Source organism: Ceratotherium simum, chromosome 7 (assembly GCF_057802395.1).
Source record: "Ceratotherium simum simum isolate JZ-2026a chromosome 7, ASM5780239v1, whole genome shotgun sequence".
Taxonomy (NCBI): Eukaryota; Metazoa; Chordata; class Mammalia; order Perissodactyla; family Rhinocerotidae; genus Ceratotherium; species Ceratotherium simum.
Window position 1 is genome coordinate 64,711,227 of NC_141906.1, and position 24,360 is coordinate 64,735,586.

A 24,360-nucleotide genomic window follows, 5' to 3' on the forward strand; every position below is an offset into this window, starting at 1 on the left:
ATTTAGTTTGCCTGCATGAAAGAGCCCACTTCTCCAGTAGAATGTGGCACAGCTTGCTGTAAAGCAGGGGATGTTATTACAAATAAGAGTTTAGCCAATCCATGCTTTAGAGGCATCAGCTGGCAGAGTCCAGGCAACTCTCTTGTAGGATGACACATATAATCCACACTGCCACAGTGTGTTGGAAAAGTGGCACCTGCACAAGGCTGCATTTCACTTTACTAAATTAAATTAGTTAGTTCACCTGAAAATTGAATAAATATATGACTTCCTACTTTACAATCTGTCTTGGGACTACCCAGTTTCCAACCTCCTCATTCATAATTTACAGAGGCTAAATGGAGAATCAATACAATCCTACTTTCTTATACAGGTATAACAGATAGAGATTAGCAAGTCTCCAGCAAAACAAAATTAAGACAAAACTGAAAGGATGACAGTATAATGAGTTAGACATAAAACATGAACAATTTCTTCTACCATCTGTGTTGACTAAAAATGAGACTCCAACATCATCTTCTCAGTAAAGTGACAATCTGGAACAAGAACTGCATCTCAAGCCTGGTGAGGCATCTAATGTCCCTTACCTCTAGGGCAGTGATTCTGCCAATGATCTCAGAAATTGCTGTATTGAGTAAGGTCCCCATAGCCTTGCAATATATATTCACTGGCAGGACATCCTGCCACACCATTCCAAGTCTCTTCAGTTGGTGCAGTACCTGTCAGAAGAATACAGCTATTTACATGGAAAAGAGATTGTTGCAACTCCTATTTTTCAGATTTACATTTATCATTTGTGTGTGTAGGGGAGAAGAAGTGTTATCCAAAGGTGAGGTAATCAAGAATATGTGCTTCTTGAACATTTAACCTTAGTGCTATCCCTGCTAGATGAAAAGTAAACTCAGCCTGAGGATGGGAAAACTGCTGTAAAAAGATAAATCACATAGGAGAGAGGGGCATTAAGATGAAAGCTAATATTTAAAATTTCCCAAACTCAAGTTCATGGGTCAAATACTTGCTACCACAGACTTATTAGATAACTAGTCACACCATTGGGCTGATGTGGGGCAGGGGAAGGGTTGACAACATGAATGTAAAAGGTATCCAAATTTTCCAATGGGGGTGGTGGGGAATCAACTGAGCCTACCTATTACATATTCTTCACTGTTTAAAAAACAAGGGGGGATTATCTAAACATAGAGTACAAATTCCAGAGCTAACAACAGCCTCCCACCTGCCGGACTGCTTTACTTGCACCAGAATAATTCTCTTCATCATCCATGTTTGAAAAGTTCCTAGCACTTGATAATCGTTCCAGAAGTTCTCCTTTTTGTGCCCGCATTTGGGCCAAAAAACACTCTGTCCCTATGATGGGGAAATAGAATAAAGAATTCTAAAAGTTGTTCAGTCACACACTGCAAAACCAGAGCGAAACAGGAGAGACAAGCATGAATCATATATCTGTTCTGCCTAGGTGAAAACAACTGCTTGCCAGATAACATCATAAAGCTGCCCTAAGGTTACAAGAAACAATCATTTCTAACACATTAGCCAGTCCCTCCAAACCCACCCTCAGGATTAGTCTTTCCCAATAGTTTGTCCAGAGTCAGATAAGAAAAATTACTTATAGAGAAGAAACAGCTACTTATTTTTCTGATATATCTACACCACCTAAGGGAAAGGTCAGGAATTGAAAAGCTAAGTGAATCATAAAGATTCTCTGATTTTCTTAGATTATCATTATAGTAAACATATTGATTTGCCCCACATTTCATTTCTTTTTTTTTTTTTGATGAGGAAGATTGGCCCTGAGCTAAACTAACATCTGTTGCCAATCTTCCTCTTTCTGCTAGAGAAAGATTGTCCCTGAGCTAACATCTGTACCAGTCTTCCTCTATTTTGTATGTGGGAGGCCTCCACAGCATGGCTTGATGAATGGTGTGTAAGTCCACATCCAGGATCCAAACCTGTGAACTCCAGGGCGCCAAAGCAGAGCGCATGAACTTAACTGCTATGCCACCGGGCTGGCCCTCTTTTGATTTTTAATAATCCCACGTAAAGCTAAGAGAGGTAGAAGAAGGGGCAGCTGTCTTGAGGTTTTGCAAAAGAACAAGCACTGACATTAGTGAGCTCTTACCAACAATGCAAACAGAATTGTCACAATACAAATCTTATTATATGTCATTCTACTAACATAACTCTGATTTGGTGAATTCACTGCACACCAGTAATGCAGTTTGGAACTCTAATGTACCATGAAATCATGTCATGAAAAAGCAATGCTTCCACAAAGACTGCATTCACTTTATCAAATTAAATAACTGGATCACTTGTAAATTAAATGCCCTCCCACTTTCCAATATAGCTCAGGAACACCACCTAATTTCTAACCATGTCATTCATAAATTACAAAGACACTAGGCTGAGAAACTGCATAATCAATACGCTTTCTAAAATTTAAGGTATTAGTTACCAAGTCTCCTGAAGCCAGGTACAAGATCCACAAAAGTAGTAGTGCCATCACAAAGAATGGGGGTAAGACGTAATCTGAACTGATGCCCGAGGGTCAGCAAGTGGTGAGCAATATACATACAGTTGTTGTGGTGAATGGCAGCCAACTGGGGCAGTTTCTGAAGGTTCTCTCTAGACCAGGGGGAGGGGTAGAAAAAGAAATAAATCACCTGTTATTGAAGTTGGGGCTAATGAAAAGTTACTGCTCTTTTAATGTATTTCCAGGCTTTAACCATTGTCTACTGTATAAATGCAGTACATAACAAGATGTAATCTCATCACCCCCACTCCCATTCAATCAGAGCGTGGTTGTTTTGCCCAAATGTGACCTTATCCTATAAAAGTATCCCAGTGATTAACAAAAAAAGAAAGAGTAAAGCAATCAAGATGTTTACCTGTGTCATTCTTCGTACTGGAAACCTAGCATAGCTGTACAGAATAATTCCCTTGAAATTTAACACTGCTAAGTCTGTGGAAATACAGATTTACTTCCCCTTTCTCCAAATTCTTATTTCATTTGTATAATGAAGCACTTAACTATTTTCTAATTCACAAGTTTTCAAAGCCGGCTACAGATTAGAGTCAACTGAGAAATTTAAAATATATAACTGTTTAGACTTCACCCCAAACAAATTAAATCACAACCTCTGAGTGAAGCCAGGGCATTTATAGGTCTTAAATCATCCCAGGTGATTTTATTTTTCATACAAGATCAAAAATCACTGCTCTAATCCTTCCATACATATTAGTCTATCTACCCAGCTTGAGAAGAGATCTTCTCTTATATTTCTGCTATATATCCACTAGCAGTCATTCAATTAATACTTCCTACTTTGCTGATTCAATGTCAGGCTAGAATATACAAAGTCAGAAACTAACAATCTAAGACAGTTGTCTTCATTTTGGGCTACACATCAGAATCATTTGTAGGGCTTTAAAAAAACACAAATGCATGGGTCTTACACCAGACCTATAAATCAAAATCTCTAGGGGCAGAGCCTAGGTAAATATATATATTCTTAAAGCTCCATAAGAGATTCTAAAGTACTGCCAAAGCAGAGAACTCTAATCTAGAACAGTGGATCTCAAAGTGCGGTCCCCTGACAAGCAATATCAGTATCACCTGGAAATTTGTTAAAAATCTCAGGCTTTACCCTAGTCCTTCTGAATTAGAAACCTTGGGCACAGGATCCAGAAATCTGTATTTTAACAAGCCTTCCTGGTGATTCTGATGCACACCAAACTTTGTAAACCATTGGTCCAGCACAAAGTTCCAAGACCATACAAAGGAGAAAGAGAGGCAAATCCTCACACCAGTGTGAAAATGTTTCTAAGCACAAAAACTCCTAAGCCAACTGTCTCTGAATCTCCAAGGACATGGCTATTAGCTGACTCAAAGATGTTTTCTCTTTTCCTTTACTTGACTACGTAGAAAGTGAAATAAAAATTTCAAACCACAGCAAAGAAAATACGAATAAACATAAGGTTCACAATAAATAAGCTCTATTTTATAACAAAAATAGGTTGGCCTACTTAAAAACATCTCAATTATTCAAAAATCTGAAATAAAAAATACTACAAATAATAAACTGATTTTTTTCTTTAAAGCCAGAGTCCTTGACTAAGGAAAAGCTTTGTTGACATATTATTTAACACATTTATAAAAGGCACACAAAACACTTAATTTGGATAAGAGAGAGAACTCCTAGAGGCTTAAAGTTATGAGTAACTTTTCAGATTAATATTAAAAGAAACTTTTAAAATCCAAGATGTTAGGTAAATAGCTAGGAAGAGTGGCTGATCATACTCGACAGTTAAATAGCAATCTCTTGTGGTATTAAGCCTGCAAAGCTAGGAATGCCAAGGGAAAATGTGGTATGTTCAGTGGATAGCAATGTGGAGTGACGGCCTTTTTGTTTTGTAACCAAGTACAGTGAGGCGGTTCTGAAAATACCTACCATCAAAAACAGGGAAAAGTTCTCTTGAGTTTTTAAATTTGCATTATCGACTATATTGAAAGATTATAGTATCCTTATTAATTTATTAATAAATGACGAATGTCCTTTAAACATGTATTTTAAATGGTTTATTGCATTTTATTGTGAATTTTAGTAACCAAAATATCTTTGGTGGAATATAAAATTACTGGTTTTAACCCGACATTACTACCATTTTAGACATACAATGTTATACAGAAATCAGATACAGTGGCACTTACTTGTGATATGTTGGTACAACATCATGGAACAAATGGAAAATATTCCTCACTGAGTAGAAAAGTTGAACAGCACTAAAAGGAAAACAGTTTCAACAGAAATGCATAAGGATAAATTGGAAATGAGAAAAAAAATTCAAACTAAGTGCTTAAGTGAGAATCATCAGCTAAAACTACAGTTGGAGAGAACACTTTACTTGGTGACTGCTGAAAACAGTGATTAATCTAGATGGAAATATATTCTCAACCAGTATTTACTAACTAGACAGCAGTTCTAAAAACCTGGATCCATTAATAATTTTAAGAATAGCAGCAGCCAACCCAAAGCCTCTTTTCCATTTATCAATTTGTGTTCTGCCAGTACCCAGAGTATCCCTTCTGTAACAAATGGAGCTAAGCCTCAAGCAAATGTCACCCACTCACTGACGCACTCTGCAAAGGGCGAGGTATCAATAAAGGCATTCACTTGGTTCTTTTAGAATCAGGCTGACTTGCAGCTTTCACCTTTTCTCTTTCTTACCCCAGTGCGAGGAGATGAATCAACATTTCTAGGACAGAATCTAACCTCAAGGTTTTTTGCCCTTTAAATCTGGCCTTAGAACACCTAAAGATTATTATTAAAATATACTTAGAAAGAGCAAATATAAGATTTGTGTAGATTACTTAGAATATCTTAAACTATGTACCTTGAATAAGTCACAGAAATTCCACAAATGTTTAGAAAAATAAGTCATGGTTACTATACCCCAAAACACCTTTACCACTTGATTACTACAATACTTGATTAAATTATTTTATTTTATTTTTGCTGCTTACGTTGCTGTTTGAGGTTTGATAGTAAGGAAGTAGGTTACTGTAGTGAGTAGTGCATTTTGTTTGTCCCATTAAAAACTATTTCTTTTAGTGAAAAGAATGTCCACAGACATTCAGTATACAAAAATATTGTTTGGTGTTCTGTGATCTCAAAAAATTTAGGAAATATTCCCTTGCATCCCCAACTTCTGGTCTGGTATATTTCAGGTAAATGCCATATGAAGAAATAGTCACTCCTATATCTATTTTGCCAAAAGAGTATATTCCTTACATGTATTTTTCTTTCTACTTATATTTAAAATTGGATGGACTTGTGAATATAATGATTCATTCAAGTCATGGAAGTATCTTGGTAAACATGTTCTTTCTAGAGCAGAATAAAATAAAGGGGTTTGTTTACACACGGAGAAAAAAATAAACTCTGGAAGCCCATCTGAAGATGCAATTTAATTAAGTCAAGCCCTAACTTGAATTGTTTTCTACTATAAGGATGAGAAGTAAAAAAACAGCTACACAAAGATTCAAACTAAAAAGGCTTTTTTGTAAACTGTTCTACAATCAACTTGGGCTACAGTCTTCCATTTTCTCCTCAGTTTAGTCTAGGAGTAGGGAAGGAGCTTATTAAACAAAGAGATTCTCTAAAAGATGTGGAATAGAGTTTGAGGTACCCCAAATATAATACAGATTAGAAGAAATCATCTTGAAAGGGAGAAATCAGATCTTTGGTGCATTCTTTCCCTTCTACCTTTGGCTGCCCAACGAAATATTATTACTTTAAAAATAAACATTTAAAATGTAAATTAATTAGAACTTGGATTTCAAAAGGCAAAATGAATGTTAAGCTAAAGGGCCAAAGCAGCTGGAGCAGATGGTACAACTATCACTATCACCACTGCCACCAATAACAATAAACATTTGAGTACTAATCATTTAATCATTTTCCAGGTACTATTCTAAGCTCATTACATGTGCTTTCTCACATTAAATGATTCAACTCAAATAAAAAGTAAAAATTAAACAAAAATTCAAGAGCTTTTTATTAAAAAGTGATTAACAATTTTTAACGTCAAAGAAACCCATTTGTCCATCCATATGCATGCTTCTATTTCTTATACTTTGCCATTAGATGTATATGTTATTGTAAATAAAACTTAATTGTCAATATATATCTGTGTACTACACTGTTTTTCTATGGAAAAAAAATTAATTAATGGGATAAGAAAACCCAAAGAGTTCTAGCTAATTTTCTTAATAAGTATGTAGTTTAGATACACATTTAAGAAAGTCGTTGCCATTTTCAGACAACTCAGAACTCTTACCATTGGTCACTGCTGGTTGTTGCCTCTAGTAAAGTCTGATAGGCAAGTTCCATTAATTTCTTCACAGATTCACTGATCCGGCACGTGGGCAAAGAAAAGGAATGTTGGTCCAACGTATTTTCAGGCTCTAAATTCATCACTTCATCATACTGAGTTGTGGGCATTTTCTGTACTTCTGGCTTGTTATCCTCATCAGGACTGGGTAAGTGTGGCACACTTATCTTAGAATCAGGAGTAATCTAAGATTCAAACATAGAAACATAGAAAATGCATTGTCCTCGGAATAATTCAAATGCAAGCATACACTGAGGAATAAGATACTGGTTGCTTCCATGATGATAAAGCTGTAGCTCTACAGAGTAATTAAAAGATGTGAGTAAATATGGCAGTATTTTAATGACTGCTCGATCTTGGGTGAGAGCATGTCATAAGAAATAAGCAATCCCCTTTACTGTGCAATCCTTCCAATTCTACTGTATACTCTTAATCTTGGTGGAAATAGCAAAGCTGTGAAACTGGCTCAAGATTTCAGGTAAACGAAAGGACCTTCAAAAATCACCTTTCTCAGACTAGACTACTAGATTACTGCAGACCAGTATGATTTTGTGTTCTTTTGTCATTAAACAAATTATTTCCCATCTCGAACATGTGTTGACTTAGCCAAAGAAATAACTCATTCAAGATAGCAGATTCTCCCCTTAAAAAATTCCAAACCTAAACCAAAAAAGCCTCCCTAACATTTATACAGAAGGAAAATTCCCAGACCTGGTCAAGACTAAAGGAAAGAACACTAGGCTGCTAGTCTGGAAACAGTCATATTTTTTACCCTATCCTGTAACAAAGTCATTTAACCTCTCTGGACCTCAATTTTTTCATTGTAAAATGAAGAAACTGTGCTACAATAATGGTTTCCAAAGCTTGTTTCTCAAAGATGCCTCAAGGGACAAAAAAAAGGAGATGAAGCAGATGGCAGCAGCAGGTGCCACTGCAGGAAGATCAGCTCTGTGCTGCACACACTGGACCTCGCCAGAGAATTTCCGATAGAAAAAGTTCCAAGTCTAACAAAAATGTTTAAGCCATCAGATTTGCCTTCCTAATCTGTCAAATATCTACTTTATAGGGCTCTTAAGAAGTTTAAATGAGAATACAATCGTCAGGGACCTGGCAGTCAAAATTACGGCTATGATTAGAATGCAGAAGAAAAAAATATAATTATAGAAACGATTAGAAAAATGCTAATGTTCATCTGAAAAATAGTGAACCCAGAATACACATGACTCAAAAGAGTGACTTCATGAGGAGGGTGAGGGAACCTCAAGATGGAAGAATGTAAGGTCTAATATGATATCTGTCAGGTTAAAATGTAAAAACAAAACAAAGAACAAAACACACTTTAGATCTTTGGGGGAAATAGTTCATACACATAAGGAATTGTTTTAGAGAGAATTTAGATGAAGACCATGAAAGGCAATTAAGTGGAAAATAGTTTTTTTCTAGAAAGAGAAAGGCAAGAATTTCAAAGTTGGGCAGTTTAGAAGATCTAATTCCAGAGCTGAAATGCCAAGAAAAAGAACTAGGTTAGAATTTAGAGCAGTGGTTCTCAACTAGAGACACTTTTGCCCTTCAGAAGACAATTAGCAATCTGTGGAGACATTCTTGGTTGTCACAACTGGGAGAGGTGGGCTACTGGCATCTAGTAGGTAGAGGTTAGGGATACTACTAAACATCCTACAGGTCAGCCTCCCACAGCAAAGAATTATCTGACCCCATATGCCACTGTTGGGAAACCCTGATATAGAGGAAGCTACATTATTAGGATTCGGGTACTTGGGGAAAAGGTAGTTTTATAGAATGTCAGAACTAGTTGAGTAGAGAGCTCAGAGATTACCTAGTTCAATTCTGTCACAAGATTTAGCCCAGAGTCACAAAGTAATCCAGTAACAATCCTATTTACATCATGAAGTTATGACAGAGGTAAGTGATATATACGTTAAATAATTTACCAAATATTTACTGAGCACTGAGTAAATAGTGGTATGCACCAGGTATTTTCTTGGTGCTGGAGATACAACAGTAAACCATACAGGAAAGAAAAACCCCAAACTCTGTCCTCAAGGAGCTTATTTTCTAGAGAGGGAGAAACAATAAATAATTCATACAGAATGTTTGTTGATGATAAGTGATAAGAAGGAAAAAGCAGCAAGGAAAGGGTATAGGAAATAGGGGGAGGTCACAATTTTAAAAAAGAGTGGTCAAGAAAGGGAGAAAGTCATGTAGGTATCTGGGGTAAGAATGTTCCCAAAGGTTCTGCCACCAAGTGGGCCTACCAAATTCAGTGAGCAGCAAGGAGTCCAGGGTGCCTGAAGCAGAGCGACTAAAGCTATAGGAAATGGACTCAGAGACGAAACAGGGGGACAGATCATAGAAGGCCTTGAAGACCACTATAAGGCAATGGGTCTTTCTCTAAATGAGATGGGAAGCCACTGGATTTTGTGCAGAAGAGTGACATAATCAAGTGATATTTATGTAAAAAACAAACCGCAGCACAGTTCCTGGTACTGAGTGGATTTCAGCTATCTTAACAATCCAAAATTACCTCAAAATGTGTTAATATCTGTGCACCTCAAATGGCTAATTAAATATTTTGCTGAAGTGGACACAGTAACAGGGTTCCTCCAAGGAAAATGGAGGACGGAAGAAGAGATAGAGGGAAGAAGAGCCTAGTCCCTGCAGTGATAGCAGAAAGATGGCTGAGGAATTTTCTATTAAGGGATTACCTTATTCTACCTGTAGCTTTAATCTAAGTAATACCTTACACTTACCAAATATTATTTTATATATGTAAGATATGGAAAAAAAATACAGAAAAGAAAATACACAGAATTATCTAAGGTCAAAGGAGTAAATTACCCTCAATGCAAATTAATTAGTCCACTGACTTGGCAGATAATTGTTTATACCCTACATAGATCATATCTTTTTGTTTCATTATTTTAACTTCAAAACTAGTGCCTCAAAACTATTAGCCTAAGAGATGAAGTCAACATTTACATAATAGGATACAATCTCTGCACATAATAAAGCCCAATAATACCTGTCACAAAATTGTGTACTGTACTAAAAACTTGAGTAATAAAGTTGAGAAAAATCTATAGGTTAATATACTGTCTAATTTCAACAGTAATCCATTATGTTTACATAGACTTTTTCAACTTATACAACGCTTTCATGTGTATTATCTTATCTGGACCTCACAATACTCTAGAAAAGAGGTAGATATTAGGACCACTTTAAAGGTGAGAAAACTGATGTTTAAGAAGACTAATAACTTGCCTCAGTGAGCTCAGTAACTGTCATGCTTTCTCCCACTCTACCATATTTATCTCAAAAATGAGCTGCTTCCTAAATACAACGTAAAATACTATAACCCCCATACCTTCACAGTGTTGTGAATTTCAGAGGTCATTAAGTTTCTAGCTGTCACAATCACATCCTGACACTTCTTGTTAGCAAAATGAGAATTGATGTTACGGGCATATTTCAGCAAATCAGTAGTATCCCCTTTTAAAAACCTCATCTCCTTTAAGGCATTTTCAAATTCTTCAGTAGATTGTATGATCTGAGGAAAAAAAAACAGGAAAAAAAAGAATTATATACATATATTCCATTTTAATATTAAAATTTCAAATCCAATGTATAGAAAAGAACAAGGACTAGCTGGTCATTTAAGTTTTAGAACAGACCATCAATAACTAGGTATAAAAATATTATATATTTTTCCAGCCTTAAACTCATTAGGAAGAGTATCTTCAATAGAAATTTCTGACTCTACTTACTAAAGGTGCAAAGATCTTTTAATTTTTAGTGTTCAAGGAAATACACTAAAAAGAAGCAAAAAAGTAAAGTGTCACATAGTAGCTACTATAGCTGATACAAGTATAAAAGCAGAATTGTTTTTCAAAAGTATTTTACTAAAGAAAATATAATTAATAAGAAAACATAATTCCCCAATTTCAAGGTAGGAAGCTGGGAGAGAAATGAAGTTATGGGGAATCTGCTTCCACTCCTTACTAACAATATTCTTAAAGACGTCACTAAAGAACAAAAGATCTTAAAGGATAAACAAAAGATACCAACAGGAACCTAGAGTCTCTTAAAACCTTCTGTGATATCTCTGCTCTTACCTCTTCATACTGCTGTAACTTGCTGCTATTTGTTGGGATAGAATAAACCAAACAGTTTTTAATGAGGCACTCGGATAAGTCCTCCCAGATCACGTCACCAAGCATCTCAGCCAATATGATCTTAGATGTTTTCTCATTTTCTAGGCCAGTATCAAGAGGCAAATCTGAATTGAAAAGAAAAAGTTTTAAACAAAAAACCATTCACAGTCTGGATATATTCTCAAGTTCCCTAGTTTTCTAGAATTCTTTCATTTTAAGATGATGGGGAAGAAAACAGCACAGATAATTCTATAGCTACCTCAACTGACTGCGTGGGACAAAGCATGACACAATTATTATTTTATTTTCACTGCTCAAATGAATTGTCTGAGCTGTATTACTGCCTGTCCTCTACAACAATAAGGTATTAAGCCATCTACATTATAATCATCTGCTGCTAATCTACTGACCTGATTAGATGACAAGCACTCAGAAGTTCTGCATACTAAATTGAAACTAGTTTAGAATAAAATCCTAGTTCTTTAATAATGAATAAACGTACTTTTTTCACCTCTGCATAGGATCTAAGTGTTTATCCTAAGTAAAATATCAATAAACACCTTACAATCTAGCATAATATCTAGTCTACCAAACAGAATACTTTAATATCTCTTTTATAGTATATCTTACAGTGGGTTTTTTCCAACACATTTTGAGGGAGTTGTATTTAGAATATATTATTAACTAATTAAATAATCGTTAAGAATCAGTGACCAATGTAGAGGGAGGAAGAACCATAAGAAGGACCACCTATTTTGAAACTAGTTCTGATTCACCAAGGAAGATTTTAGGGGATAAGAACCTTCAAAGAAAGTGACCATATTATCTCAGAGCCTTGAGATACCTGACAATGTCTAAAGTCTAGGCCTGCACTGTTCAATATGATAGCCACCAGCCACATTTTGCTACTGAGCACTTGAAATATAGCTAGTGTGACCGAAGAACTAAATTTTTTTTAATTGTAATTAATTTCAATTCAAGTTTAAAAATGGAGGCAAGGATATATGGTTAAAAAGGGGTAGCACAGGGCCGGCCCCATGGCTTAGTGGTTAAGTGCACGCGCTCCGCTACTGGCGGCCTAGGTTCGGATCCCGGGCGTGCACCGAGGCACCGCTTCTCCGGCCATGCTGAGGCCGCATCCCACATACAGCAGCTAGAAGGATGTGCAACTATGACGTACAACTATCTACTGGGGCTTTGGGGGTGGGCGGGGGAGGAGGAGGATTGGCAATAGATGTTAGCTCAGAGCTGGTCCTCAGCAAAAAGAGGAGGATTAGCATGGATGTTAGCTCAGAGCTAAGCTTCCTCACAAAAAAAAAAAGGGGGGGGGTAGCACAAAGGAGACGTGTGGCGATAGAATAGTTCTGTATCTTGATTGTGGTGATGGTTACATGAATCTACACGTTATAAAATTGCACAGAACTAAATACACACACACAAATGAAAGCAGGTAAAACTGGAGAAATTTGAATAAGCTCTGTGAGTGGTACCAAAGTCGATTTCCTTGTTTTGATATTTGACTATAGTTAAACAGATGTTAACATTGGGGAAAACTGGGTGAAGGGTACATGAGACCTCCGTACATTTTTTGAATAAAAATTTTAAACTGAAAAAAAACAAAGGAAGTAGCGTAAATTTAACTTTTCTGTTAAACACAACTTTGTTGTTTGGATAAGACTACATTTCACTTTAACCATATTGCACCATGTAAGCTATTATGCTCTACTATAGTGCTCATCTCAGGCACATACACCATTTCTAGTATTCTGTATTTCACATAAACACATCACTGATCTAGTCAGCATAAACAGATTCATTCCATTTGAATGATATTTTTTTCTATGCACCAATGTTAACATCGTAATGTGTTTACTTAAATGTTTTATGCATACAGTACTAGTTATAGTGATATCTATAGAAATTGTAAAAGGTAGTTAAATTGAAATACTATTTTAATTATGATATAATTATTTTTCTAGTTTAAGAAAATAACTATGGACAGACTTTTAAATTTATAACTACGGTACACTATTGATGCAGAACGAAGTGAAGATGCAGAAGCTAGTAGAACCGCTGGAACAGTAAAAGAAAAAGACTGGAAGAAAATATGTCACAAATTCCACAATGAATGGCAGCTGCAATTTGCTAAAACAGAGCAAAACAAAAATGCAAAATTTCTTTTAAAGATAATAAAGTAGATAATATTAAGAGACATTTTCAGCAAATATATCGGGAATTTGTTAAGTTTCCTCTCAAAAAAGAAATGACAAAATTAGTCACCTGAAATCACAACTAAATGTCCAACCAAAAAGCTGATTTTAACAGGATCTGAGCTTGTCACTTTGGCCAGCTATAAAATGACTTGGATTCTTGAGCACACACTCAAAAGTTTTTTAAATAGAGAGATGGCAAAAGAAATTATTATTTCAGTTATGGAAACTTTGTTGAAAAATTATGAGAAAAAGACATTTTTAAAAATGTGACAGATCTTCAATTAAGCCACTAATCCACAATATCTGGATCACATTAGCCATAGAATACTAGATCTTTCTAACAATATCAACAATCAATTGATTCAACTTTTTTTTATTGTGTTAACATTGGTTTATAACATGATACAAATTTCAGGTGTACATCATTATATTTCGATTTCTGTATAGATTACATTGTGTTTACCACCCAAACACTAATTACAATCCATCACCACACACATGTGCCTAATCATCCCTTTCAGCCTCCTCCCTCCCCTCTTCCCCTCTGGTAACCATCAATCCAATCTCTGTCTCTATGTGATTGCTGGTTGTTGTTTTTATCTTCTACTTATGAGTGAGATCATATGGTATTTGACTTTCTCCCTCTGATTCAACTTCTAAAAAATTGCAAATACTTTCCTTTAGCTTTAGATGACACTTTGGGTACATTATGTCTAAAAGGACTTCCAAATTTACAAAGAAAAATACTATCAATTCACAGCTTAAAACATCAAACTTGCAGTGTAATATTTTTTCATCTTTTAAAAATTATATGATTATATGACAAAGACAAATTTCAGCTGGATATAGAAAATCCGTTTCTATCACAACAGATAGTGTTCCAATGCTATATTAGATTAAAAAAATGCAGATTTATTAGAATTTTAAAACAAGAGACCAATGATTCCCTTATTGCTTCACTCCACTTCATGATACATATATATGTTTAGCTTTTTTCTGAAATAGACTCTATGAGAAGTGTCATAAATACAGTTGTTAAAATCATCCATATACATGCAAATTAGTTTTTTTTTTGCCAATATGCTCATTAGTTGAGTCTGGAAGAGTTTTACAAAGATTTACTGAACTGCTATCTTCAAATCAAGATTTTCTTGAAACAAAAGTAATGCTTGCCAAACATTTGATAATCAGAGATAAAAAATGGCAATGTACTTTGTTGTCTTACTGATATCACACTGCATATGAACAATCTAACTGTAAAGCTCCAAGGAAAGGAAAAGCTTATCTGTGACCTAGCTAGACAGATGCAAGAATTTATATTGAAATTAAACCTTTTCATAATACAAATTAATAACTTTACCATTTTTCTAACAAAACTCAATATGAAGAAGATTTTAACTGTAATCAGCAATGTAAATTGGCTGCCAAAAATATCAAAAGAATTGGAAGAATGCTTGTTGATATTGACAAATTTAGAGTTTTTTAAAATTTATGCAATACCACTTTGAATTCCATGTTAATAATATTAAGTTGATACATGAGTTAGTGAATTTACTTAACTTAGTCATAGTTTTGAAACTGATATACTTTTGCTTCAAAGTCAAATTAATTCTTTTAAAAGAGATGAACCAAATTTGTTGATCCAGGTGAGAATATTAAAGGAAAAAGATTTTTTCGTACTCAATAGTTACTGGAAAACTTTTCAGCATGTTTGGAACAACTTGGGTATGGAGCCTACTTTTCCAACTGTAAATTTTGACATCTAAATACAGATCAAGGATTTCTAGGGAAAATTTGCATCCAAATTGAGATATGCTATAAGTATAAAATACCAAATTTGGAAGACTTTATATGAAAAAGAATGTAAATTATCTCATTAATAATTTTTATATTGATTATATATTTAAATAACATTTTTAACATATTGGGCTAAATAAAATACATTATTAAATATAAGTTCACATTTCATTGACTTTTTTTAATGTGGCTACTAGACAATCTTAAATTATATTATGTGACTCATATTTTATTTCTACTAGACAGTGCTGATCTAGACCATAGCAGCTAAATACAGGTACCATCTTAGTGAAATGGTATAAGCATCTGGCACAGTGCTTTGCTCTACAAGATTTGTTGAATGGATATATGCTACATACCAAAGAAGGAAAAGTTAGGTGTAATACATAGGTGTGATCACACTGTATAAACCATTTTGTATCCTTGCCTTTTTCCTTAAGATCATATCATCAACATTTCATTATACTATTAAAAAATACTCTATTCCTGGGGCCAGCCCAGTGGTGTAGCAGTAAAGTTCGTGTGCTCCACTTTGGCAGCCCGGGGTTTGCCAGTTCAGATCCTGGGCACAGACCTACACACCACTCATCAAGCCATGCTGAGGCGGTGCCCCACACAGAGCAACTAGAGGGATGTACAACTATGACGTACAACTATCTACTGGGGCTTTGGGGAGGGGAAAAAAAGAGGAAGAGTGGCAACAGATGTTAGCTCAGGGCCAATCTTCCTCCAAAAGAAAAAAACCTTTAAAAAACAATATTCTATTCCTATTTTACTTAGTTTTTTATTAGGAAAGGGTAGTGAATTCTGTCATAATATTTTCCATACCTAACGAAGTAACCCCTTTTAGTATGCTGACATAATGAAATGGTTGATAGCTTTCTTATGTTGAAGCATCTTTACACTCCTAGAATAAACCCTTGGTCACCACGTGACCTTTTTTTAAAGGTACTATTAGATTTAATTAACTTTTCCTTTGTTTGCATTTATAAGCCAAAGGTAAAATTGTTCTATAGTGTATTCTCTGTGTGTAAGCTACCATTATTACTTTTTGGTATTAAGTTTACTCTGGTTTTTAAAAAATTCATTGGGGCACTTTTCATCTTTTCCTATTGACCAAAAGAGCTTGATTAACAAAGGGATTATCTGTAATTTGAAGAATACATAAATTTAGCCATAAATCTTCTGTGCCTGATGGTGGCCTTTTTAGTCCTTAACAACCTTTCAAATTTCTTCTACAGTTATTTGTAGTTTCTGCTTCTTGGTAAATTTTGGTAATTTATAGTTTCTAGAAAATCATCCATGGCAAAAGCAAAACGTGCTTGTTGTGACAAACCCAACACCACTAACATTTATAAAGAAAAAGCCAAATTTCCCCTTTCCACATCCACAAGCTTATCTCTCTCTCCTTGCCCAAGTGACCAATGTTAAGAGTTTGGCTTATATTCTTCCTCCCTTATACTCATATAAAATATATATATGAATTTGACAAATACATACACATACACATACACACACTTGAAATGGACTGAATGGTATCCCTCTTCCAACTCATATACTGAAGCTCTAATGACAGGGCCTGGCCTTGAAAGAAATAATTAAGCTTAAATGAGATTATAAGGGTCGGGCCCTAATCCAATATGACTAGGGTCCTTATAAGAAGAGATGACAGGGACGTGTATGCAAAAAGGGAAGGCCATGTGGACAAAGTGAGAAGGCTGTCTGCAAGGCAAGGAGAGAGCTCAGAAGAAACCAAATCTGCCAAAACCTTGATCCTGGACTTCTAGCCTCCAAAACTGTGAGAAAATAAACTTCTGTTGTTTAAGCCACCCAGCATGTGGTATTTTGTTATGGCAGCCCTAGCAAACTAATACAATACTCATATGAGGGGCTGCTTTCTTTTTTATAAAAATGGCCTCATGCCATAGCTTTTACACTTCACTTTTTTATACTTAAAAATAGATCCTGGCCCTCTCTTAGGTCAACATACCTGGCTCTACTTCATTTCTTTTGAATAGCTACGCAATATCCCATAGTATGGCTCAACCACAAGTTATACAACCATTCCTCAAATGACGCACATTTCAGTGTGCAAGTATATACACTACCCACACGTACAAACATACTGTTGCTATCACTTCTGTAAGGAATTAAAAAGTGGGATATCTGGGTCAAAGGGATGCATATTTTATATTTTACTATATAGCTTCAGATTACTTTCTAAAAAGCATTCATAAAAAGCAATGAAGGAGACTACCTTTCCACTTTCTTACCAGAAGTGTCTTACATAGATCTTTTAATTTGGTCAACCCTAAGCGTGAAAAGTTCTACCTTGATGGTATGATTTCCATTCCTCTACTAGAGAGATTAAGCAGCACAGATTTTTATGTTTATTGACAAATTGTACCTTTTCTTCCATGAATTGCCTATTCATATTTTTTGTCCATTTTTCAATTATTGTTCTCTTTGTCTTTGGAAAAAAATCTTTATATTAACTATCTATCTGTCAAATGTATTGCAAATATTTTCTCCCAGTAACAACTATTGTCTTTTGACTGTATGGTATTGTTTACCATACAGAATTTAACATTTATATGTAGTCAAATTTGAGAATCCTTTCCTTTATGCATTCTGAGCTTCTTGAGACTCTTCAAGTCTTCTCCTAAATTTTCTTCTACCATTTAACAGTTTTTGCATATAGGGCTTTAATTCATCTGAAATTTATTTCTGTATGAAGTATGAACCAGGAATCTAATTTTGTTTTATTCCATATAGTCAATTTTGCTAGCACCATGATTAAAAACACTATCTATACCACTAAACTGAAATGTGACTTTGATCAAACAGTAAGTTCTCATTTATTCTTGGCTCTACTTGTGGATTCTTTTTCATTCCACTATCTTTTTGGACCAAGAACATAGCTGTAATTATAAAAGTCTCCCACTAGTGTTTTTTAAATCTTTATTAACAACTCTCACAAATATATTTTTGATGTAAGCTTTAGAGTAACTTGTACAGTTTGAAAAATATATAATGGGAATCTGATTGGAAATGTATTAAATTTATACATTGTTTTGGAATAAACTGACAATTTTATGACACTGTCTTCTAATCCAAGATAGCCTCCCTTTTATTCAGGTCTTACTTTATGTCCTCAATAAGTTTTAAGGTTTTCTTCACATATGTCCTTTCTTTTCTTATTAAATTTATCTTTAAGAATTTTATAGATTTTGTTGCCATTATAAATAAGATATCTTTACATTTTAATTTATAAATGATTATTACTAGTTTAGAGAGGTTATTGATTTTTATATATTGTATCTAGACAACTTACTAAATTTCTTATCAATTATAAGAGTTTTAGTAGAGTCTTTTGGTTTTCTAGGTATATAGTTATGTTATTTACAAGTAAAGATAATGTCTTCTCTTTATTTTAATATTCATACTTATTTTATTTCTCTTCTTTGCATCAGCCATAACCCCTAAAACAATGTGAAATATTAATGATATTGTGCATTCCTGACATAACTGATTTTAATGGAAATAAAGTTTTTAACCCTCTAATAGAATGCCTGTTGCTGGCTTTTTAGAAGCAGTTAGTCTTAAAACTTTTTCAAAACTCAATAAAGTGTAACATAATTATGCAAAGTGGTCTATTACATAGCTATCTAATTTACTTAATCATTTTCCTATTCTTCAAGATTTCATTACTTTCCAGTATTTCAGTATTATAAGTAACATTATGACGAACATCCTTATACATAAGTGGTTTTATATATTTAAGATTATTTCTTTAGGGCAGACTCCTAGAAGTTGAAATCCTGGTTTAACGGAAATAAACATTTTAAGGCTTTTTATATATTTTGCCAAATTCTTTCCAAAAGAATTTTTTTCTCCCTCTTTTAAAAGTTCCTTTGTTGGTGGTATAATAATGGTTAATAATAAAGAAAACTTGGGAGGAAAAAAATACACATTTAAAAGGTAAAAAGAGCATATAACCAAAGACAGACATAAGAGGAAGAAGGGCAAAAACCTTTACGAAGTTTCAGAATAATTAAAATCCAAAGAAAATAGAAGATTCCAAAAAGAACTAAGGACTCAAAATACGATTTTCAGGTTATATTTAGACCAAGAAGATGAAGGAAGGGAATGCCGACTGATGGATATCAAAGAGAACACAGAATTCCTAAAGTCCTGTTTTGTCATCCTCTTCCTGGCCAAAGACAAATGATCTCTGAACCAAAAGGGGAAGAATAAATGGTAAAAGAGAAACTAAAGCCTAAAATGCACAAAGAGATTAGAAGAGCACCTAGCAACACTAAATGAGTTGTCTTCTGCTCTGACTATCCTAGGTTTAAGAAAACTTTCAAATAAAACAAGTTTCGTACTTATTAATTTAATGGACTAACGTAAAACTGGAAAGAGACTTCTACTGGAATTCCCAGAGCACCCTCTGACTCGGGCCCTATCTGAGGCAACGGTATCATCACTGACTTAGATTAAACTATAAGAAAACATGGTTATCAATTATGCATGCGATATGAAGTAGAAAGGTAGTAAACACATTGCAATATTTTATCAAGTAAAATTTAACAAAGATTAATGTTAATTCCAAAAAGTCAAGTACAAGTACAAAATGGGAGAGCACTGAGTATAACACAGGATTTTCATTTACATTAAGCTCAATGAGTTAACTGTGTAATAAAAGCCTTTGGCTATACTAACAGAAGCATGGAACTGAGAACGAGGGCATGCATGCTCCCATGCTATTCTGAATTGGTTCAGACTATACCCAGAATACTTTGTTCTGTTTTGAACACCGTATTTTAATAAGAGAACTACAGAGAAATGAAATATGCAGTCATGTGTCGCTAAACAACGGGGATACAGTCTGAGAAATGCATTGTTAGGCGATTTTGCCCTTGTGCGAACATCACACAGTGTACTTACACAAATCTAGATGGTATAGCCTACTACACACCTAGGCTATACGTTACTAATCTTACAGGACCACCATCCTATATAGGGTCCATCGTTGACCAAAATGTTGTTATGCGGCACATGGCTGTATTCACAGAAGAGCAATCAAGATAAGGAGAACCTAAAACTATGTCATTCAAAAACACCTAAGGATGTTTATACTGGTGATAAGTTGCAGGAGAAATAATAACAGCTACTGTAAAGAATTTGAAATTCCATCATGTGTAATAGTAATTAGACTTGTTCTATATAGCTCCATACAGTAGAAATAGCATCAGTAAAACAAACATTACAGTGGTAATATATTTTAAACAAATTTTTTAAACAACTACCCTAAAGATTTGATTTGCAAAATGGGCATTTTGGTAATAGTATTTAATATCGATAGGAGATAAGATTTTTAAAAAACAAACAAACAAAAAAAACTTCACAGTACTCAAAATGGCCCGGAGGTAGAATGGTATGCCTCAAGAGGAAGTGAGTCCCCTCTCACTAAAGGTGCTCAGGTTGGTCCTATGACCAATTGATAGGAAAGTTATAGGGGAGATTCCAGCATCAGAGATATTGGGATTGAATCACCTCTCTGGTTCCTTCCAATCTTTGGATACTTTGTTTATATCTAATAAAAATAAAAGTGTATTATTTCCCTAAGTGAAGGAACAAGAAAACTACCTTGGATTTCTACAGTTTATGCAAGTCTTAAGATTTTCTCTTCTCTGCTACTGTCAAAACTAGAAAGAGTTCCTTGCTTTTTATATAAATTATTTTTTATAAATAAACCACTTGACTGCCAGGAAGGCATACAAACAACAGCAGCATTTCTTTTTTATCTTCTCCACTCAAGAACACTTGATTTGACTATTCAATAAGACAACTGAGAAAAGCAAAAAGAAGGTTAAGTCAAATAAGCTAAAAAACAACAGTATTAAAATAAAACATCAGAAGAAACTTTATTTTTCATAGTATGACAACCAAAAAAAATAATTCAAGCAATACAGAAACTAGCTATTTCAAGTGTTAAACATAGTTTATTTATACCAAGTAACGGGGATTTTCCCACTGAAATGTGTAAAACAGCACTTGGCTCATTTCTGCTTCTCCTATAATTAAAGTATGAGTCCCAAAATGTGATTGTTACTGAAACGAGCGGGGGCAGGCCAAAACTTGCTTTAACTATACTCAGTTAGTTGTCTGTTTGCAAAAGTAGTTAGATAGTGCATTAATAAAGCCCACCCTGTAGCCTATAGATAACATCTCTGATGCTTGGGTCACCATAGTAACAGGTGCCTAAGTTTTTCAGGAACTGAGAGTCAACTCCTTGTCCAGTTCAGGGTGGTTAAGACCACCAACTCATCAACTGGGCCTGCTCAGATGACGGACAGGTGACCCTTTGATGTCAGGGGGCCAAAAACTCCACACTCAGATCATTCTAATGCCACCATTTTGTGACCATGCATCCTAGGAAGAGCGATGAAGCTTAGCTATGCTTGCACAGATCATCAATTACCTCATTTCTCCTTACCTCCAATCATCTTTTCCCACATTTCAGACCACTCTGCCCCTTTATCCCATAAATATCCCTAATCTCCTTTTTCGGGGAAGCAGATTTAGGATTTGTGCTCCTGTCTCTTTGCTTGACTGCCTTGTGAACAAAACCCTTTTTCTGCTGCAAATTCATCATCTCAGTGATCGGCATTTCAAACAAATCTGGTTTGGTAACACTACCAGAAGTCCAGCGAGAGAAGTGTATCCTAGAATTCAACTAAATATTAGAAATACAGAATCTGGGGTAACACTGATGACCCTACTTGTCAATATAGGGTAGAGAAGGAATGCAAAATAGAGCAAGAAATAAGAAGGTAATTACTATGCCCCTATGGCATAATTTACTCACCTCTGATCCTCCACTCATTCAGATTATGGGCATTTTTATCTACTTTAAAATAACAATATTTGCTTTTAGAAACAATATTGACTTTTCCAAAATATAAAAGCACTGCCTTGGGGATACATACCTAGAAGTTGTTTCTGGAGCACTTCCAGTACCTGTCTGATCTTTGCAAAAACTTCAGATGGCGACGGATGTTCCAAGTCAGTCACCACAGATTCAAAACGAATGATAACAATGTTAGGCTGGCTTTCTATCACAGCATGAAGAGATGGGCAAGATGCCAGAGGCCTAAGGATGTACTTTAGCAGCATCTGACCTGAAAAATTATGTGAAAACTCAACAGAAATCACTAGAAGAAACTTTTAAAAGGTAAGCATGTCAAAAACAAATAAAGATCTTTGAGCCTAACAACAAAAATACATATACCATGACTTTACACACCACTCATTAGATGCTGCAGATTTTCCCACTGAAGTTTCCCAGATTGTCTATGGATTTTTATTTAAATTATTCAAAAAATCAAATAAAATAAATAGTAGCAGCTAGTTTAAAGAGGGAAAAAAGAAAGAAAGGATCTAAGCCCTTAATAAAAAGGGTAATATTTATGACAATTCCATTTGATGAATCATGAGGCCAAACCCTGTGATCCATCATCAGTATTATCCAGAGAATATTTTTATAATTTTTCCTGTCATTCCTTTAACACTGGACCTTCTAAGAGTTCATGTAAATGAAACAAAGTAGTACACCTTACCAAATGATTTAAGCTTGGTATGTAGCTCCCCAAGAATAGAAAATGCCAAGAGGATAGAACTGATTGGTGACACAGGGGTCTTCTCTTCCTTCTGAGATTGTTCAGTGCATAAATGAAGTTCTGTTTGTAGGCAAGATTCCAAGTTGCCAGTATCTAAGAAAAAAGGAAAAAATATCAGTGTCTCAGCAACACAAGCTGTTTCTAATTCTATTACTCAGTGCCCATTCTCTACTGAGATTCCTAAATAAGTGGTTTTATTACAATACAATTCTAATGCAACCAAATATTAATTATGACATACATGTCCTTGGCATCACTTTAAAACAGGAAATGACTTTTTTTGATATGTCTAAAGAATCAAAGTGCAAAAGCAAGATGATGTGTCCACAATAAATGTTTATGAAATATGTAGTGAATGAAGGGAAGGAATAAAAAGTGAGGTTCTAGTTTCACTTAAGACCTCCTAGTCAATGTTCTTTCTTACCAAGTAAAGAGAAGAGCCTGCCAAACATGTTTAACAGGAAGGGTGTGTTATAATAAATAATTAACACACCTGCTATCTTCTCTTAATTTTACAGTCTGCTTGAAAATAGAATCTAAAATTTTCTAGATTACTTCCTTCAAAGTACCTGAAATACATACCTGTGTGTGTGTGTCTCTATGTACACACATACATATATAACATATTTGGAGGCCAAAGTGGATGTGGGAAAGGGGGTGGAGGGAGCCTGTGAGGTTTCCCCTGAAATAGACTAAATTTCAAGTTTCAATATTGGAAAATACACAGGTGTAATGGCATGTCCTTCGCCTCTACCCTCAGAGGTTGTCCTTCTTGTTAAGAAGATATCAAAGAGGGCTCACACTCAGAGGTGGGCAGATGGGCTGAAAGCCAAGTAGCATAACTCAAAGCCAGGGCCAGAGTTATTCTACTGCTTCATCTTGCAAAGCACCTCTAGCTCATGATTCTGTCACCATTTTTTCCCCAACGACTGAAGAAATTTGAGACAGACTCTTGTCCTACTGACTCCCTGTCTTCTTTCCTCAGCAAGAGAAAGAATGTTTGAACAGCTTCTTTAAGTTTTCTAGCCAAGATAAACTGTTGGGATTAGGGCTATTGGGAATGGCTACATCCTACAATGTAGTGGAAACTTTGTGTGGTCTTAAATTACTACCACCTCCTCTACTACACCCTCATCACATGGAGCCCAGCCATCCAATCATCTTCGCTCTTCTCTGCTCCTTCCCAGTGAAGGGCACACAAAGAGAGGTAAGGGAAGTAAAGTGTGAACACTTTAGGGACCCAGATGAGTTGATCCTAACAAGCATTTTGAGTAATATGAAAACTCAATGTACATTTGGGTGATTAATAAATGAAAACTTCTCATCTACCAATATAAAATATGTAGAATATATTCAGAGGTCAAACTGGTTCAGGCAGATTAAGCAAAGCAGTCCACCTGAGGTCAGCAGCACCTTTTGATGGTGAGAACTTCCACACAATCAGCTTCTGCCACTCTTCTCCAAGGTGATAAAGTATGTTCTGTTTCTGTATTGTGAACTCCATGCTGAGAGATTTTATCACTTTTAAATCAAAGTATTTTCTGCATTTTAATAACTTCAAGCATTTCTCTGCCTAGTAGTGAA

General features: G+C 35.1%; 1 protein-coding gene across 1 annotated transcript in view; it reads right to left on the bottom strand.

The window, feature by feature from the left end:
* Positions 1-24,360, bottom strand: part of ZW10 (zw10 kinetochore protein) — a 35,464-nt gene that overhangs the window by 3,299 nt on the left and 7,805 nt on the right. The window contains exons 5-14 of the mRNA XM_004427314.3: positions 24,190-24,349; positions 22,717-22,869; positions 22,087-22,278; positions 11,043-11,206; positions 10,295-10,477; positions 6,859-7,097; positions 4,730-4,801; positions 2,474-2,643; positions 1,235-1,365; positions 588-719 (exon numbers count right to left, since the gene is read on the bottom strand). Coding sequence (XP_004427371.1) covers positions 588-719; positions 1,235-1,365; positions 2,474-2,643; positions 4,730-4,801; positions 6,859-7,097; positions 10,295-10,477; positions 11,043-11,206; positions 22,087-22,278; positions 22,717-22,869; positions 24,190-24,349 — 1,596 coding nt within the window. The remainder of the gene's footprint in view (positions 1-587; positions 720-1,234; positions 1,366-2,473; positions 2,644-4,729; positions 4,802-6,858; positions 7,098-10,294; positions 10,478-11,042; positions 11,207-22,086; positions 22,279-22,716; positions 22,870-24,189; positions 24,350-24,360) is intronic.